This window comes from Argopecten irradians, chromosome 1 (assembly GCF_041381155.1).
Source record: "Argopecten irradians isolate NY chromosome 1, Ai_NY, whole genome shotgun sequence".
Classification (NCBI taxonomy): Eukaryota; Metazoa; Mollusca; class Bivalvia; order Pectinida; family Pectinidae; genus Argopecten; species Argopecten irradians.
This window is the reverse complement of record NC_091134.1, coordinates 15,141,516-15,161,298: the sequence shown is the minus strand read 5'-3', so window position 1 is coordinate 15,161,298 and position 19,783 is coordinate 15,141,516. Positions and strand designations below refer to the sequence as shown.

Genomic DNA, 19,783 nt, shown 5'->3' with positions numbered 1-19,783 from the left:
TGTTTATTACTACAATATAAAGTGTTAGGTGTCTCAGGATATTCTATATATTTTGTACAAACATTTTAAAGATCTTGATTTGTGATGTATGCGTATGAATCTACAAGGTGCTTGGTCGGCCATATTGGATTGTTGACATTAGAGAAGAGTGTCAAATCTAGGACGAAAACACGTTACATCTTGATTTGTCAAATTATTTTTGTGTGTATCATCATTCGAAGAAGATGCCTACTTCAGCTGAAGAAATCCTTAAAGGGTTCAAATTGTATCCTTTTAATTTGTCATATCTTAACCCCAAATAAGACATTGATTGTGACATCCAGTGAGCTCACGATTCAATTACTTCTTACAAACGTGACGGTATTCGGTAAAATTATCCTGCATGCAAAATGCCATTTTCAGTATTTGGTACGGCTCCATGAGACAATGCTATACTTGTAAAGTTGTAATTTGTGTACTTACCCTGACTGTTAATAGGACTTTAATACAACAAATATACAAACAAACAAAACTTAATATCGATGGCCATTCGGATAAACCCAAAGCTACATGTATAACAAAATTACATCTTCTGTTCCATGTGCGATTTTTAAATGCAAATTTAATATTCTGATGTATGAAGTATACATATAGTTAGTTATCTCATCACATAATGAAACTATGCGAGGAGTGTTAAAGGTTTTGAAATCAGACAAAATGTGGGTTTTTTTCTGATGCCATTATAAGTAGCATTATACTGAGAAGCCGGCTATACAGTTTGTTATATATTTGTGTTTTATGCGATTAAATGGATCATTTGCATCTGAGATTTCGTCTGTGAGTGATCATCAAATATATCTGCCACTATGTTGGGAATTATATGCAAGAATCGGTAGGACTCCAAGGCAAAACGTCTAGGAGATAGCAGACGGCCGTCCGTTGAGATGCGAGTGTCAAAGTTTTACCATCAGGCTACGACAATGTTAAGTCAGATGCTCTCATGACATTACCATACTTCTGAAGTTTAGCATCTCATCTTCGCGCTTTAAAATGATTCCATTTTATTCCATATGGTATAATTCTCCTCACTCCGATTCTGAAACTACTTTTTTTAGGTTTTAAATCACTCGAGTATCTTTAGATATTTGAATCTTTAAAGTGGTTTATGATACAGGTCTTTAAATATGGGTCAGGGTATTGTTTGAATATGACAACAAAATTATACAATGTACTCGAGATACTATGGCATAATTATTTCGAAATGTTTTAGGAAGTATTATATCAAAATGCGACTGAAGAACAGTAATTATAGTCTTATCCTTCTTGATGCAAAACTTGACTTGAAGTCGATAGTTTAAGAGCTCGTGAGAAGCAAGCATCTCAGACGCGAGTATCCACCCTCCAGGCTCCGCTATATGAAGACTAATGCATGCCAGATAGCTCTGATACAGTGTTCAATAAAGTAGCTGCATCACTGCTTAAAGTGGCCGTCTCTCTCTGATACTCAGTACTGCCGATCTCTCCAGTGATCAGTGCCAGTCAATCATTGGATGGTATAGCGGTACACTCGTATATAGCTGCAGACTACAGGTGACCATGACCAGACACAGACTTATAAGGATATCACGTCGCACCGGTCGCCAAGTTTAACTATTAGAAGTTACGAACAGTGGGATTATACTGGGCTGAGCCATTTCAACTGCTCAGCAGTCTTGATGGTAAGTTTTGAACATTGTACTTCGACATAGTATAGCATAAACTATATGAATAGAACATTTTTTATAGTTGGTAAAGATTATGTTTTGGGGGGTCATATTTGGGTATTTTACTAAAACAAACATTGAGAGCATATTTGAAAAGTTGTTAATTTTATATTATTATAAAACAGACATAACAATGGCTGTTAAATTTTCTTTTCATTAGGATAAGTTTTAAATTAAGAATACTTAAGCCATAGCCTTGATACCGTGGACCTCAATTTATGTCACCACGAAGGCGTAATACATCTTACAATACTAAGATCTAGAAAAAACAAACTTCCACGGAAACGATTTTGTACGTACTGTCGATTCCTTCCTAGTGACAGAATGTATAGGTTCACGGTTGATCAGTTCATTGATAATCAGGATGGCTTGGTTCAGCACAAGATAGATCGTACTAAGTAGTATTGTATTCTACAAGGGCAAAATAGACTGTGATGGACTGTCTAGTGTATATTTGATCACTACCGCAACTGATACATATAAACATGTAAGGCTTTGACTCTAAGTGCACAATACATATTGAATACGGAAAAGCTTACTGTCGGATCAAGTAGCTAAAGAAGAATGGGTGTTTTTTTTTTGCTTTTTATTATTGACATACAATGGGGCAGATCCGATCAACAGGGTTTAGCGTCAGTATGCCCTTACACTTCCTTTCCTAATAAAACGATGCACCTTAAGCCAGATCATGTCAGCATGTCTATTTTACTGATATAATCATGGGCAATACTTCGTTGTTATTTTTGTCGGTTGCCTATTGAAACCACGAGGACATTAAAAAAACAACGAAATTTTGTTTTAATGTTGTCATCTCTTTCTCCACAGTCTAACGCACCCTAAAATTTAGTATCAATGAACTCATACCAAAAAGCATCTAAAACCACATTATGAATACGTAATACGACGACTGAATTTTGTTATGTATACTGTTTATTTAACGTGCTCTGTTTTATGTTTTGTGTTTTGTTTTGTTTATAAGATTAGCATATTGACCATTAATGATTAAATTTGTTTTCCATCTGTGGACCACAAAGACTGTCGACTTGTATTTTTGCCTAAATTAAATATTTTCAGTTAAATTACCGTAATGTACCAGATTGGTGTGTAGAGGGTCTATTGGAAAATTCTATGGGTGCCATTATATTAAATAAAAAAACGAAGTCAACACTCAATGATATACAGAGAGAGAATAAATCGGTAGAAATTTAAAAGAGAGAGAGTGAGAGAGTAATAAAGTCTCTCAAAATAAAATCATATTGGGGACCTTCGAATCCCGATTTTGAAACAGGTTTTACTAGATCTGATAACATTCTTAATCTGTGGAATTGGAAACACATCCGAACAACAATTTAGGCTGGGTTTATAGTAATAGTTTAGTGGAACAGGGGACATTCTAATCTCGTATCTCATATAATTTGTATGTTTCAATAACCACTAAAGTTTAATGATGTATCAATAGGCCTCTATATTAATATTGGAATTTAAAATAAATTAATATTGAATAGTAACTTTTCGTTAATTTTGGCATGCCATTGTTCAATAGTATTGCTTTTATGATTGACCAAGCCCTGTGATAATTGCTATAGCAGATATAAAGATGATGTTTAACAAAAACAGCACCAACACTATGATTTAATTGATATAAATGCAATTTTTTAATTCTTGGAAAGTAAATTATATTGCTGGTCCGGTCGAATTGAACACGCTATCATCGAAAAGTGATAAAACAATTCATCTACAATCACATGCATTTGTTCCAGATTATACACAACATAGAAAATCACTTGTTTACAGTTTCAATATCTGTTGATATTAAAAACTATGTTGCTGTATCGGCAATTTTTGATATTGTGTAATATAGATACTACGGCCAGAGTTTGAATGTTTCAGGATAGTTATACGCTTCCCGAAGAATTGTATTTACAATGAAAAGTAAGTTCATTCGGGCAGGGTTTGCAAGTGGTGATACCATTCGCACACAGGATAGATATATAATATACCCCTTTTGGCAGCTGAGAAACAAGTTTCTAGATTGTAGAAGGTAAAAGTATAAAGTGTAACTACATCTGACTGCATCGTAGCCGTGTAGTTCTACGCAAATGATGAAAAACTTGTGATTGCCCAATGACTATAAATCTAGTACAGGATGAAAACTCGTTTTCTATTATGGAACTGCCGATTGAGGTTTCCGATTCTGGATTAGAACTTTATAAGGAAATAGATTGGCGACCAAGAATGTTTCTTTCTAACGATTAGGTAACGTGAGAGATTCCTCACAAAAATATTTAGATGTTTTTCTTTACACTAAGAGCAAAACTATTTCCATATTAAAATCCTAAAACAACAACATTGTGCTTTCAATTTTCAAACAATCGAGAGATTCGAGAGGAAAAAACAAATTCATTTATTTTTATAATACTTATATAATGTAATGATTAAGGGTCAAGTATATTAAAGCTTAAGTATTGGGTTGCCTTTGTGAAATTTTGAAAAATCCTTTGGATTAATGTAAGGTAAAAAAAAAAACAAAAAACATTATTTAGAAGTTCATCGAAGTTTTCCCACCAAAAACAATTCATACATCCAACCAAAAAAAGTTCTAACCCAATGATTTCAATATCTTAACTAATAAATATTTCAAAATTTTAAAAGAATGGTAATTACTATTGTGACTAATGACAAAAAATTTAGATAGTACTGTAGATTAAATACATACGCTAATAACAGCAAAGCGGTTTTAAAAAAACGGAGGGCCCTTATAATAAAATAACCGATAGACCCACAGGGGGGGGTTCCTCAATTAGACAAACCTTCTCTTCTTTTGGTCTGAGCAGAAAACGAACATGATTTGTGACCTAGATAATGAAAAACCCCACTGCCACTTGATTGCTATATAAGAGGAACCATTTTCACCATAATTGCCCTTATTGGTTTTATTATTAATTAATTAACCTCTGTCAGTCAAATAGCAGTTGAAGTTTGATTGCTAATCTGAGAAGGGAGGTCTCCGGAGCGAAACCCAAATCCATAAAAGTTAAACCCACACAGTTACCCCAACAATGGTTTCGACGTAGCACCCCAGGTTACTACCAACTCACTCTCCAAGAAACCCCCCAGTCATACAACCAATCATACACCCGTTTTTCCTATCAACGTTGAAATCATTGGTACATGCCGCTCTATGCGCGCGGATCGTAGTGCTCAACCTATAGCCGCACAAACATATAATAACTATCCACTTCGATAGTGAGTCATAGAAAATAAGGTAACAAAAAGAGTTCCAAATGTGTAATGTACTATACATCTAGCATTCTAACAGTGATCGCACCAGCTTTCTTTCTAGTATTTTGTGAAATAAAATTCAACATTTTTCTGATGTCTAAACTAAGGACATCTCTAAAAGATTGCTCCACCACAGAACAGAAAATAAATTATATATATCATATTTGAAACAATAATTTGGTAGTTAATGGTATGTCTAAGTAACACAAAAAATAATATAAGATAATTTATTTTTATGGTGCATGCGCAATCAGCACTTCATTCTATATAGGGTATTGTGACACGGAATTTTTTTCGGGCTGCAATATTAATTTTTTTATGTTTCTAACTTAAAGAAAAAATTGGAAGCTCGAATTAAGCAATTGTGGTAATGTTAAAAAGTAAGTAGCTTTTGTAACTGAAGGAAAATTCTAAATCGTGTCTGCTCCTGTTTTCGATAGTGAAAAAACACTTTTGCCAGCAGTGGACAAATTTAACAAAAAAAAAACCTGACGACCGTAAATGTACGTCCTGTATCAAACAGATAATTAATATTCACTGAATTTTAATTGCCAGCAAGTTTAAAAATCCGAACATGCCCATTTAGTCTTTTGGAGCAAATTGAAAAATTGTTTTATCCGCACAAACTTCCTCCAATATGAATGCAACTGTATCAGACAATAGCAGACAAAATAGAGGTCACCTCAATGAGTGTGCAGTTTTATAATGCATTTCGTCTCGAAACGACATGGATAGGAAATGGAATGCACGTATTGCAAAGACCAGGTATTTTGTAAAGAATGATAAAAAATTACAACAAGGTAGTTTATTTGCGTATTCTAGCAATGGTATGCTTACTTTTGGGTTTATTCAAATATGCTAAAGTACATTGACAATATCAAGTCTTGTCGTACGTTAATGTATGAAATGTATTATTCATTGTTCTTAGATATGTAAAGCTAGCGGATTTTATAATTTTATCAAAAACGATTTTAGAACGTTTTGTTGTATGATTCATTCAATGGAATTAGAAATGACTAGTAAGTGTCTGCAAATAAAGGTATATGGTAAAAAGATATAAAACAGTCTTATAGCTTATTCGATACCTTACACATTTACTTAGGCCACTTTCAGAAATAATGCAATGAGCACGATGATGATAATATAAAAAACTTGATCTAATGATTGAAGATCCCATTTTGTGATATCAACCATGGTGTGATGTGATATCGCCAACCCCAAATCCAAACGCGATATCGCTTAATGATTAGCAACTGATTATTAATCGTTATTATTAACCGTCTTATATATAAACATCACCATTTGCTGTGAAATTAGATTTGATTTTTGCTGATATCTTTGATTATTATTAATTGTTAATTACCTTATCATTAACATCCTTATTACTGTATTTGTGGATTTATTCGCGACATGCACATTTTCACATTTTCTCTTTTATTTCATCTTTACGAACACAGTTTAGCTGCCTAATTAAAGCGAATTCCCGATTTCAAATTGAATGAGAAAATTCAATTTAACGATATTCATTTTATGTGCAATCTGCTTTGCAGAGTTAACATGTTTCTTTTTTTTTTCACAAAAAACACAATGGCCGGTAAAAATCGCGAGACAATAACCAGATATAGGTATATCCTCGCTGCGTGGACAAGTAAAAATTGCGATCTTGGCATATCACTGTCTAGACTAAACATGTCCAGTGCAAAATTAAATCCATACATATCTATGGTCACAGTTAGTTAAGGTATAATTAAAGTTTAATTCCAGTCTGCAAATTCAAGGTAACTATATGAATTACGAGAAAGGAAATAATTAGTATGCCTAGCAGACGACTGTCTTTATAACTCAGTATTACTATACTCATGCTTCAGAATCTATTCCTGGGTCACGAAGAGCTGCATCAGTACAGTCTAATAAGGTTTTTTGTGTATGTGTAATTAATTCAGCAGTAATACATCATACATGTGCCTTCTTAGTCGGTCTATATTCCTTTGATAAGAACCTTTTGAGGTCCATTAAATCATCTGTTAGCCTTGATATCCAGGGCAGTGCGTAGATTTATGGAGATATCAAAATCCCTTTTTATCTCTTGCAGTGTGGTTTACATATAGCGAGAATTACACAAGGAACTGCGGGGTTCCTATGGTAGTGCATGGCTTTGTACAGGTTATATAATCGATTAGGAAGGATTTAATCATGTTTTCTTGATCGGTTTACTTCAGGTACCGAATAAACCATTAAAAATCAATGTCGAACTTTCCATGTAGCCAATTTTTACATCCTTCTAAGCCAACAGAAAACTTTCTGTGGCGGCCTGGTTTATGATATACCGAGGTCTAACCGAGGAATTGGATACATAGTATGATAAATACTCGCGAGACGTACTAATATCAGAAAAAAAAACATATTGATTCAATATTATACACATTATCAAAGATCTGAAATCTAATAAAGCAAAAAAAAAAAAAAAAAAAAAAAAACAGATTATTATCAAAAGCATTAACCGAAGACTTAAAAAAAAGTCTGCATTGTTTGCCTTAAAATATATTATATTTCACTTTCAATATTTAATAATAGATTCCAACTTTGTCACTATTAACCAAAAATGTTTCCTTTATTCGTAATTAAGTAAATTTACAGTGTCATAAAAATGATGAATTTGTACTAAATTTCATTGAAGATAAGAAATGGCAAATTCAGAAACCATACACAACTCCAATAAAATGAAGAGTTATTATTAGTCCCCTGCCGGTGAAACCGGAAGGGACTAAAGGGTTTGTTTCCGTCTGAATGTCTGTCTGCATGACTGTTTTTTCTGTCCGGATTTGATTTCCAGATGATAACTTGAGAACTAATGAATGCATTTTGATCAAACTTCACACAATGGTAGCATACGGGAAAAAAAACAACTTGGGATTAAATTTGGGGTCAAAATGTCAACTAAAAAGTTCACTGTTACTTAAAATAGATTGGTTAAAATTTTTCGTTTTCAGACGATAACTTGAGTAAATATCAACGCATTTTTATCAAACTTCACACAATGGCAGCATATGAGAAAATACAGCTTGGGTTGAATTTGGGGTCAAAAGGTCAATTACAAAGGTCACCGTTACTAAAAAAAATGTTTCACAAATTCTCGTTTCCGGACGGTAACTTGAGAACACATCAACATACTTTGTTCAAACTTCATTCGAAGTAAGCAATAATAACTTGCCATAGGTTAGAAAATGTAATTGACGACAGGGGACGTGTGTTGCTTGCAATACTTTTTGTAAGCTTTTTCATGTTTGTAAATCGACGTTTGACGTGTAACCACAAAAATAACTAGATTACAGAAAAGTATAAGGAAACAGAAAATGCCTTACTGAGACGATTAAGTCGACCGTAAAACACCTCCTTAATATTCAATATCCTAAGTCTATAAGTAATGATGAAGTGGATAATGCATTTTATAATTTTTTGAAGTACTGGGAAGTCGTTGTCAAACCAATCTACTCGAAATGTTGTCCTTGAAATAGCATACACATTATTATCAAGGGCAGAATGTGCACGATGTATAATGAATTGTGTACAACTAATTAAGTCGTGTACATGTAAAACCATTTATTGATCTTATTAGTCATGACATGACCCATTTCGGTAAAAAATAAATAAAATAATAGAATCCTGAAAAGGAAGATACTAATAATGACATGATGGTTATAAAAGCGAAAGATAATATAATTAATACATGTAACTATAGAGATGTTTTAGGTTAAGATACATGTATTGCGATAAGGGGAAACATATGAAGTTTGAGTTAGAAAAAAATATCATGCGAAAATATCAGCAGTATTCAATGTTAAAAAAGAACAATGTGTCTAATTATTGTTTGAATGTAACAAGGCATACTGCAAAACTGCTTAAAATACACTTTGATGTAACTTAAAGTGTTAAAAAATATCAAATCTCGAACTTTAATGCTTTCATTGTTAATTACAGTAAGAAACATATGTTTACAAAATGGTCGCCATATGGACGATTTCTTAATTATAACATTGTCATATAAACAATAGGAACTTGATTCAAGACACGTGTTTTTTGACAACATAAATATTGACAAGAATCTTTAACGTCCCTTTATTTGATTTGATGGTAACTATAAGCATCAATATGTTACAAATGTTAATCAAGTTTGACCAAAATTGATAGAAGAGTTATTGGCCATTTGTATTCTAACCTGGTATCCAGAATTTAGTTGTCCGGGGTTTTTTCTGGCTCGCTCAATCCTCTGTTCCAGCGACCTAAATCACTGGCAAACAACCCTACATGCACATTTACACACGGTCTCTAAATTGCTACAAAGTTTCATCGAAATCGATTCAGTAATTAAGGAGTTGTCTGCACAATTTCGTCTTTACCAGTATATTCCCATCTTCGTTGCGGAGAGAGTATGAAAATGCATTAAAGATATGTACATGAAAAGTTATTAATGACTTGTTAAGAAAAGCTTCTAGGCAATGAATAATATATAATATCATTTGTCTTGTTATATAGATAAATACTTTATTGGACACCATTCTCCTGACGTAACAAGCCCAGTATACCGTTCATTATAGATAATGATGGATAATTATGATGAAGTATACTCCTTGAGAGATCATTAGGCTATCCCCGGACAACGTTTGTCGTACAATGAAGCCGTGGCTAGCTGAGGCGACATGCACTTCTCAACCTAATTAATCTACAGACATATATTGTTTGGCAATATGAGTTGTAAAATAAGAAACAATGTACGATTAAATAGGATTGCTGGACAGAAGTAATCACATTTATAACGAGTGGAAAATGATGTTTCCGCGAAATAATTCTTAATAATAATCAAAAGCTGAGATATACGCTTGTCGTGTCTGCATGTAATAGTGGATATCTCTTGTCCATTTTATATTGATGTCTCACTGAAGCATATTTCACAAGACAGCACACTCCACCTGATCACATTATACTGACGACATGCAAACCAGTCGTCCCGCTCCATTTATGCTGAGCGCTATGTAGGAGCAGAAACAACTACTTTTATAGACCATGACGTAGACGTTAGAAAAGGCTCAAGTCAATTGCAAATGTAGAAAGAAGAGAGAAGATAATATCTGTCACCTTTTACTACCGTGTGATAGGGACAGGTACAATTCTAACACCCAAACTGCAATGCAGTTATTTCAAAACAACAGTAACGTTACCAACAAGGTATATTCTCATCCATTACATGCATCATATTGATTTAGCTTTAAGTACACTAGATATGCATTACAGTTTCCTACTGAACAGTAATCCCCATGGTTTGTTAAAAAAACATTAGAAGTTCGTTAAGTTCATATAGTGCAAGCTGCTTGTCCTAGGTATCATGTACGTGTTCTACGAGTTGTTAAATGCTAATTTAAATGCTTCAATTCTCGAAGTTTGAAGTTGCTCCTTTTACTTGTATAATGTAGAAAGTCATTAAAGGAATTTGAGAATTGTGTTATATAATGTATGTTACAGTTTCCCTTCGCCGGAAACAGCTTAGTCTATAGAAGTTACAGTCTTAACTCCTAAGCTCTTCCAGTACAGAAAAAATGATTGGTGTACCCGCTGTCTAAATATTGTGACCATTCGGAATGTGTTCTTCGACAGCTTTGTCAATATATGGCACTATAAAAATAATACATAAGTTATCACAAGGAGACAAAATGTATGTATGAGCAAATCACAGACTCTCTGGTCATAATTCCCAATTCCCAAACACACAAAATGTACCCTACACGTTAGACCGTCCTAAATGGTATATTTATACATGTATATGGTATACTTGCAGATACAGACATATTTCTACATTGAATCTATATTAATCAAATTTCGGTCATATGACCGATCAGGCAATTCAATACCTGTTGAATACCTATATAAAATATCAAATGGTTAATATGAAATTGATGATATGGTATGTATTATTACATCCAGTTTAATAAATCTTTATTTACAACGAGGTTCCACTGTGAATACAACAATAAATCGTTATAACAAGTGTATCTAACGTTGCCTCGCATTGATATACACAAAAAAACGCAACCATTGAATTTAATTTAGCGGCCTAAAATGATAGACATTAAAAACCATCAAACCATGAACGTTAACTGTAAATTGTGATAAGAGAGATATGAATCTGACCATTACAATATTGGGTGTTTGTAACGCTGAAATTAAAGGGAAATATCTGTTTCAGTGTTGACATACGCATATGATGTAACGCGCAACATGACACAGATTCCATTTCTCTGTACAAAGTAGACCACTTTCAATCGCGGGTGACTGGAACGACCATAATAAATGTCTCTGGTGTATGAACCTTCATAAAAAATTGATCAACAAGATTAAAAATATACTGTCAATGTGTCTTATCGCTAGGTGAAGGTCATGGATTATACTCACTAATTAGTACACGTCATTCAGTGCAAAAGATGATGGGCATGTAAAACCCTAGTCAATGATTACATCATGTTGCTTCCTTTTCGATTTGGTTAAAAGCATTCAACGAATTGTTAAAAATGTGTTTGCAATCGTTAGGAACAATCGATCGACATCAGGAAAATGGCTAACTGCATGACAGACAATTTGAAAAAAGAGCAAATATTTGTTTATTGGTATTGATAAAAATCAACAAGGAAGTCAGGAAAATGTGTTAATGTTCCCATATAAATTAATTGCATACCTAACGATTTTCGTGACATTTTACGCCTTTACCGTTACAAAACACATATTGGCTTTGTCAACAAGTTACATCGGATGGTGTACTGTTATGTTGTCTGAGGACCAATCAACGGATCGCACTGTTCCTCGTATACGTTGAATTCTAAGTGTGTTGATAGATGTCGATGGATTTTTACGAGGCCTTTTGCTTTGCTTATACATGTGTACATCAGCTTCCGCATTAAGTTATAATATACCGAATATAAACACTGTAGTATACAGACTAGAAACACTATTATTATTAGTCTAAGCAAACCAGCTGATATCCCACACTCCCTTTATCTGAATGCTGAATTGTCAACAAATATCATTTTATTTGCTATTATGAGGTTAGATGGTTGGCTTAACAAAGACACATCAACACAATATTTTTGGCCCATTAGGCCATTGAAGCCAGTCAGTGATTTAATAAGGACTTTTTGATTTGAAACATATTTTTATTGTCATAAATTATTGACAACAGGGATTAGACATAAGTTTTGCCAACTTAGTAACGTCCTCTCCCGAACACATAATATGAATATATACATAATGGACAGCAATGAAGACAATACATATATATATATAATATGAATTAAAATTTTCTATTTTAAGAATGATGGAGAAAAAGGAAAGATGGAGCAGTATAGGAGAGGAGAAGAGTTATTTATTAACTTATAGTTATTTGTAAACGTGATAATTGTGTACATAGTTATCTGACTGGCTGGGAAACACCGATCAGTTACTTCCTTAAAAACGTTGTCCATTATACACATTTTTTTACATAGAAAACATTGCACTGGAGATCTTTTATAAGGACTTTGTATTGTTTGGGCCGTTTATGGAACCATTTAGGCCTCTGATATGTACAAAGTGTTCCCCTAAGCAGGAGCAGCAACTATCACTTTTATAGACTTTTGTTGTGTCTCGACGAGGGGACAGAACCCAGAGCCTCCGTCACAGGGGCTAGCGCGCAACATGAAGGTCAAAAGTGAGGCGGTGTCAAGGGAGACGTTAGGAAGAACAAGGTCACTTAGGAAGAAGAGAAAATATAAGATTCTAAATTAAGTCGCCTCTTACAATCATGCAATAGGGGCAGCAGGTACCATTTTTAACGCCCTAACTCAATAAGGAACTGAAATAATACGTCCAGAGTCACCAACAATTAAATAAGTTTGCATTATATCACTGAAACCCTATACCATAGGACAGCACCTTTCGCAATCGATGGATACCAAGGATAAGCATTGCATTTGAAAAAGAGTGATGGAGAAAACAATATCTGTGTCTTATATAGTATAAGTTTCAGCTGCAATTTAGCTTATCGAAAGTTCGTCATTTTTGTATTTTTGTCCCTATCCAAAATCTAATATTTAAAGAAGAAATAACATATTAAGCTTAAAGATGGCAGCAACTATGTCATTTGCAGGATTGAAAATCCTCTTTTTGCTCGTTTAATATGTAGGTCAAAGGTACGCGTACTTTATCCATAACAAAATCACAACTTTTAGGAGGTATCACTTTTTAAATTCTGCTGAGGATGCATTCTTAATGTATTTTCTAGACTGCTTAACGGAGCACAATAAATACAGTGTCTTCACAGGATTCATTACACAAAAGGTTACAATAACTATTTAAAGGTCTCTTTGAGGCTGACCTGGAAATACGCAAAAGGAAACAATTTACGAAAATAACTCTGGAATCAAGTTTCTATTTAGGTTTTTTTGGAGAAATTGCTTAGGAGAAATTGATGTCTTTCAAGGTTAGAAATCAATTTCACAATTTTAATTGTGGATTACAATTACAAAAAAAAAGTTTTCCTTTTCAGTAGCTTTAATTGGATTTATATTTTTATATTAAATTTCCATGTTTAATTAAGCAACTCACGATATGTTGATTCTTCGCCTTATAACACGGTCATATATGGTCTACGTTATAACTATTAAGTGGGATGTTACTCGGTGACACCTGTTAATTATAAAAAAAAATCATTAAACAGTCAATAATTAATTACTTCTATCGATACAGTTATTCTATAACAAATAAAATATTTTTATATGTTAATTTTCAACATATACTCGTTTCGTAAAGTATCTGTTTACAGCTATAATAATAGATCTCTAACATTTCCACCAGTAGGCACTATTGCTTCCAAATACCATTTGAGGTTTGATTTTGTGTTATCATTGTATAAATATTAATGCCGCATCACTATAATTTTATATTCAATAATGTCTCGCTAAATCTATACATACATTGTACCTTTTTTAGGTGTCGATAGCTGTAATATCAATAAAACAAACCTTAATCCGAGCTTAAATGCACATAAAATAAAATTTCATTATTGCGACTTTATTATAAGACAGCAATGTTTTGAACATGTATGTTTGTAGCACAAGTTATATCGGCGATCGGGAGATATGAATGTAAGAAAAGTCATGGTCATTTAAAACATGGACTACCTACTTATTACTCGATTAATAATGATTGTCTGTTTAAGAATGGTTAAGACTTTCTGTTCGGTTCTCAAGAGGCGTAATTACGAGTATTAGATAAAAATGAGTGGAAGCACTAGAGTGCCTGTATCTCTGCTGACCACGTTATGGAAGACTCCAGGTGCGATAACAGGGGCATTAGTTGACACAGTGGTGTAATTGGCTGCTGTATTTGTTATCGCTGAGAGAAATGACTGCTGGGCGCACAATACAATGCCGATGAGAGCAGATATTCTCCAGGAAAACTAATTATATAAAAATGAAGTGTTTCTGCAAACACTTGTATAAGGCTTGAGTGTTATTTCAATATTCATAGCTCGGTCAAGTAATTGATCTGGCGATTTAAGAAATAATAGCTTTCACTTGATTACAATCAATTAACCTGTTTAATGTGGTTTTAGATGAGTTTTCTCATTATTGCGTAAGAGCTTATACTAACATTATGAAAGCCTTGATACTGATGTGTTGTTGATACGTGGAATAAAAGCAAATAATTGATCTAACCAATATTGAATTAAAGAGTGAAATTAAAAAAAACCATTCAAATTATTATTTTCCCAATTTCATTATATTTGTGGAATCATTCAAGATTTTGTTCTCATGTTTTATATTGCATTGCTGACTTATTGATCAAAATTGTTCTAGAGTTTTTTTTACTCACAGAAACCAGTATGTATGCTATAGTTCCATGTCGTCAATGATATTTAATGACCATTGCTGTTAACAGGGATACTTACAATAAGAGTTAAATGTATACGGATATGTGATGAACGTATTGGAGGGGGAGCTACCATTTTTCTTCATATTTTTGTATTTTCGTGTTTTCATGTTTTGAATATAGAATTTAAAATAGACTCATACTATCGTAATTTCCATGTTAGAAGTACAATATTCTTTAGAGTGTGAATAAACATCCCTGGAAGGCTACCCGCTTAATCGAATACGCACGATCACTGCGTGACTGCCGTGTATATTGTACCTGTGTCACAGCGTGTTCTGTGTGATACCTGGGTAAAGGGTAGGATTATACGGTTTACGTTATAGTTTGTTTGTATATTGTACCTGTGTCACAGTGTGTTCTGTGTGATATCTGAGTAAATGGTAGGATTATACGGTTTACGTTATAGTTTTTGTTTGTATATTGTACCTGTGTCACAGTGTGTTCTGTGGGATACCTGGGTAAAAGGTAGGATTATACGGTTTACGTTATAGTTTGTTTGTATATTGTACCTGTGTCACAGTGTGTTTCTGTGTGATACCTGGGTAAAGGGTAGGATTATACGGTTTACGTTATAGTTTGTTTGTATATTGTACCTGTGTCACAGTGTGTTCTGTGTGATACCTGGGTAAAGGGTAGGATTATACGGTTTACGTTATAGTTTGTTTGTATATTGTACCTGTGTCACAGTGTGTTCTGTGTGATACCTGGGTAAAGGGTAGGATTATACGGTTTACGTTATAGTTTGTTTGTATATTGTACTTGTGTCACAGTGTGTTCTGTGTGATACCTGGGTAAAGGGTAGGATTATACGGTTTACGTTATAGTTTGTTTGTATATTGTACCTGTGTCATAGTGTGTTCTGTGTGATACCTGGGTAACGGTAGGATTATACGGTTTACGTTATAGTTTTGTTTGTTTCTTTCATACCTACACGTGTAATACTGACTGGTCTAGGGCAATACACTCATGTCGCCTGAGGCTGTATTGCATGGCTACCCATGCAATAAAGCCTCGTGACGTCACGGCGTCAACAAAATCTCTATTTCCTCGGTAAAATTTTAACATTTTTTTCACAGAATTGACTGGTTTTACTATAAAAGATGCAAGCATCGGAATTTGTGTTGAAAATATAACGTAATTTTTCATGTATGGAAATTGACTTCAAGCCGTGGATTTCTTCGAATTTATTTCAAAATGGCGGCATATTTTATTTGTAAAATTTGCAATAAAACGTCGTGGTATGAAAGAAAAAATACTCTTTCATAAGTGGGATATGAAGGATAGGGATATCCTACCCTCGGGGATCACAATATGTTGCAAAACCCTCAAGCTCGGGTTTTACTACATTTTGTGACCCTGGGTAGAATTACCCCTATCCTTCATAAACATATGAAAGTAGTCTTATTATTGTACCTGTGTCACAGTGTGTTCTGTGTGATACCTGGGTAAAGGGTAGGATTTACGTTTACGTTATATTTGTTTGTATATTGTACCTGTGTCATAGTGTGTTCTGTGTGATACCTGGGTAAATGTAGGATTATACGGTTTACGTTATAGTTTGTTTGTATATTGTACCTGTGTCACAGTGTGTTCTGTGTGATACCTGGGTAAAGGGTAGGATTATACGGTTTACGTTATAGTTTGTTTGTATATTGTACCTGTGTCACAGTGTGTTCTGTGTGATACCTGGGTAAAGGGTAGGATTATACGGTTTACGTTATAGTTTGTTTGTATATTGTACCTGTGTCACAGTGTGTTCTGTATGATACCTGGGTAAAGGGTAGGATTATACGGTTTACGTTATAGTTTGTTTGTATATTGTACCTGTGTCACAGTGTGTTCTGTGTGATACCTGGGTAAATGGTAGGATTATACGGTTTGCGTTATAGTTTGTTTCATTGTACAACGATTGATTAATATTAATAAATCAGAAGGGGAGAAAATAACAATGTGAAATATAACATATGAATAAAATAGACACAAAATTAAAAAAAAAATATGGAATGTGTTATGAATAATAGTCGCTCCCCTTTCCATACGTATACCGTAAACTATACCGCTTACTGTAAGTATCCCTTTTAGGACGTCAATATAACAAGCCCAAACAAAACCAAATTTCACTCGTCAAGAGATATATTCGGATGTCTTCGTTCTTTCTCACATTAGTGTGACTGGTATCGTATATGATTATAAATATTGCCCTGCATGTAGTGCATTAAAATTGTACCTGCTGCCCATATTGTATGATCGTAAAATACGACTAAATTTAGGATCTTATCTTTTCTCTTCTTCCTTACATCTCCCTTGACACCACCTCACGTTTTGCCTTCAGTTGAACGTTCCCCCCTTGTGATGTAGACTCTGGGTTCTGTCTCCTGGTCGAGACACACCAATGTCTTTAAAAGCGGTAGCTTCTGCTTAGCGCTCAGTATTAAAGGATGATTAAGGGACGACTGGTTCGCCCGTTGTCTGTATAATGTGACCGAATGCTGTTTGTTGCTTTGCGTCTTTGGTGGCAGGCTTCAGTGATATAGCAATATAAAAAGGCAAGAGTTGCACTATACAAAAGACAACATGAATATACCGCAGTCTCCCAAAACATCCATCTCGCATTTCATACACCCTACAGTTAATAGGATTTTAATTAAGCAAACAAAGATTATAAATGAATGGTATCCATGCCGGAGTGGCGCGTTCTGTATTCTTCCTGATATTTGAGCTTCTGAATAATAATTATGATAAAATATATCAATTTCTCATTTTTCGTAACTGATTCAAACTTTTGTTTTATTTACAATCGAAACTATATATAATTCAAACAAAATTTATTTCGAAGTTTTAATATGTATTAAGTCAAATATAATATCATACTATGGTCCTACAAATTCTTTCGCGCTCAAGTCCATGCACCGTATTAGAAACCACTCTATTTGCTTGTTATAATAAGCCATTATCGAAGGACTTGACATATTTTTATTGATTATATGAATGATAGTGATGTACCGTACAAACACCCATACAAAGGTTTCTCACACAAAATGCATACATTTAATTATTTATGAATAGACTTTTGAAAATGAGCAATTTCCTCATAAAATACTACGATAGTTTTGTTTAATATTCAAAACATATCGATTAAAACTAACCGTATTAATTAGGTGTAATCATAATCGTTGAGTTGTTGATGAATGTGAACAAAGATTTCCGAAGGCATCGATCAATGCATTGTCTGATTTATTTATAACACGTAACATACGATGTGGGATTCACACGCATTCAGTATCTCAGAATCTATACCATATCTTCGACGTAAAAGTGTCTACTACAAAAGAAATTCTAAAATATACATATCCACTGCTCATCGATAATGATTTTGCCATAGAATATAATTCTAGTGTTTCAGACTGTGCTAATAGCAACTATATATCTTTTTATCAAGTCTGAACCAAAAAGCATGCTTGCCACAATTCACCAATACGGTTACTTGACTGCACCAATACATTTTGCCAGACTGAAGCACTATGGCTTATTTATTCCTCGTATGTTATACTGTATAGCGTCACTTCGTCTTTCAGAATTTAACACATTCCTATATATTTCAATTTAGTGCAACCTAATGTTTCTGATATTCTTAAGTCTTCCAATTAAACTTTGGTAATATAGTGAACTTCGTTATCACTATTAAATCATCTTATTTTATACCGATTTTAATGGAGAGTAATGCTATGCATTGCATGTCACGACTCGTGATTATAAAGTGCGTGGTACATGTAGATCAGAAAATTACATGTGCATGTCGAACCTACAACAACACCTTTTTCGGGGATAATTAGACGGTGAGGCAAAGGTCATGAGATCACGTGACTTACAGTCAAGCACGCGATACCACCAACAAACCAATAAAGATATTGTAGTGACGGGTATGTGCGTACTTAATGGATAATATTAGACTGACGGGCAGAAAAAAACCGATGTCATGTAGCTTTATAACTTCTTTACGTTGTTACTGGAGTAATATAGTAAAAAAAATATTTTGTATGAAGTTATATCCATATTCATCATTGTGTACATCTCTGGGAAGAAGGTAAGCTGTGAATTTATTACGTCAGGTACATACCATTGTCTTACATGGGTGAGAACAGTAGTTTCATTCAATGTTATTGTAAGGTGCTCTCAAAATATGTTGCTATCCATTTCGTGTATCGTACAGCTATGTAAAACATGGGCTTTTTTTGTATAAAAATGATTTAGATAACTACATTTTGTTTGGACCAAAACTTACGAAAATATTACTTATGTTGATAACGTTTCAATATAAAATGACCGACATTCCTTTTTTGTATATTTACCAAGTGTTTGTGTCAGTTACACAGCCAATATTTCCTAACCTGAATTTCAGGTCAAGAAATCTTGACCTGAAATTCACCTGAAATTGACCAGAAATTCTGGTTAATTTCAGGTGAAATTCAGGTCAAGATTTCTTGACCTGAAATTCTGGTCAATTTCTGGTCAATTTCAGGTTAAGATTTTCTGACCTGAATTTCAGGTCAAATTTCAAGAGAAATTCTGGTCAATTTCAGGTGACGATTTCTTGACCTGAAATTCAGGTCAAATTTCATGCAAAATTCTGGTGAATTTCAGGTGAATTTCAGGTCAAGAAATCGTCACCTGAAATTCAGGTTAAGAAATCTTGACCTGAAATTCAGGTCAAGAAATCTTGACCTGAATTTCAGGTCAAGATTTCTTGACCTGAAATTCTGGTCAATATCAGGTCAATTTCAGGTGAAAAAAATCTTTACCTG

The 19,783-nt window shown here is 33.8% G+C and overlaps 1 protein-coding gene across 1 annotated transcript in view; it reads left to right on the top strand.

Annotated features, from left to right (window-relative positions):
• Positions 1-100: 100 nt before the first annotated feature.
• LOC138318720 (retinal rod rhodopsin-sensitive cGMP 3',5'-cyclic phosphodiesterase subunit delta-like) overlaps positions 101-19,783 on the top strand; it is a 108,333-nt gene continuing 88,650 nt past the window's right edge. Inside the window, exon 1 of the mRNA XM_069261364.1 lies at positions 101-265. Within this exon, the coding sequence (XP_069117465.1) occupies positions 225-265 (41 nt within the window). The 5' untranslated portion in view covers positions 101-224. The remainder of the gene's footprint in view (positions 266-19,783) is intronic.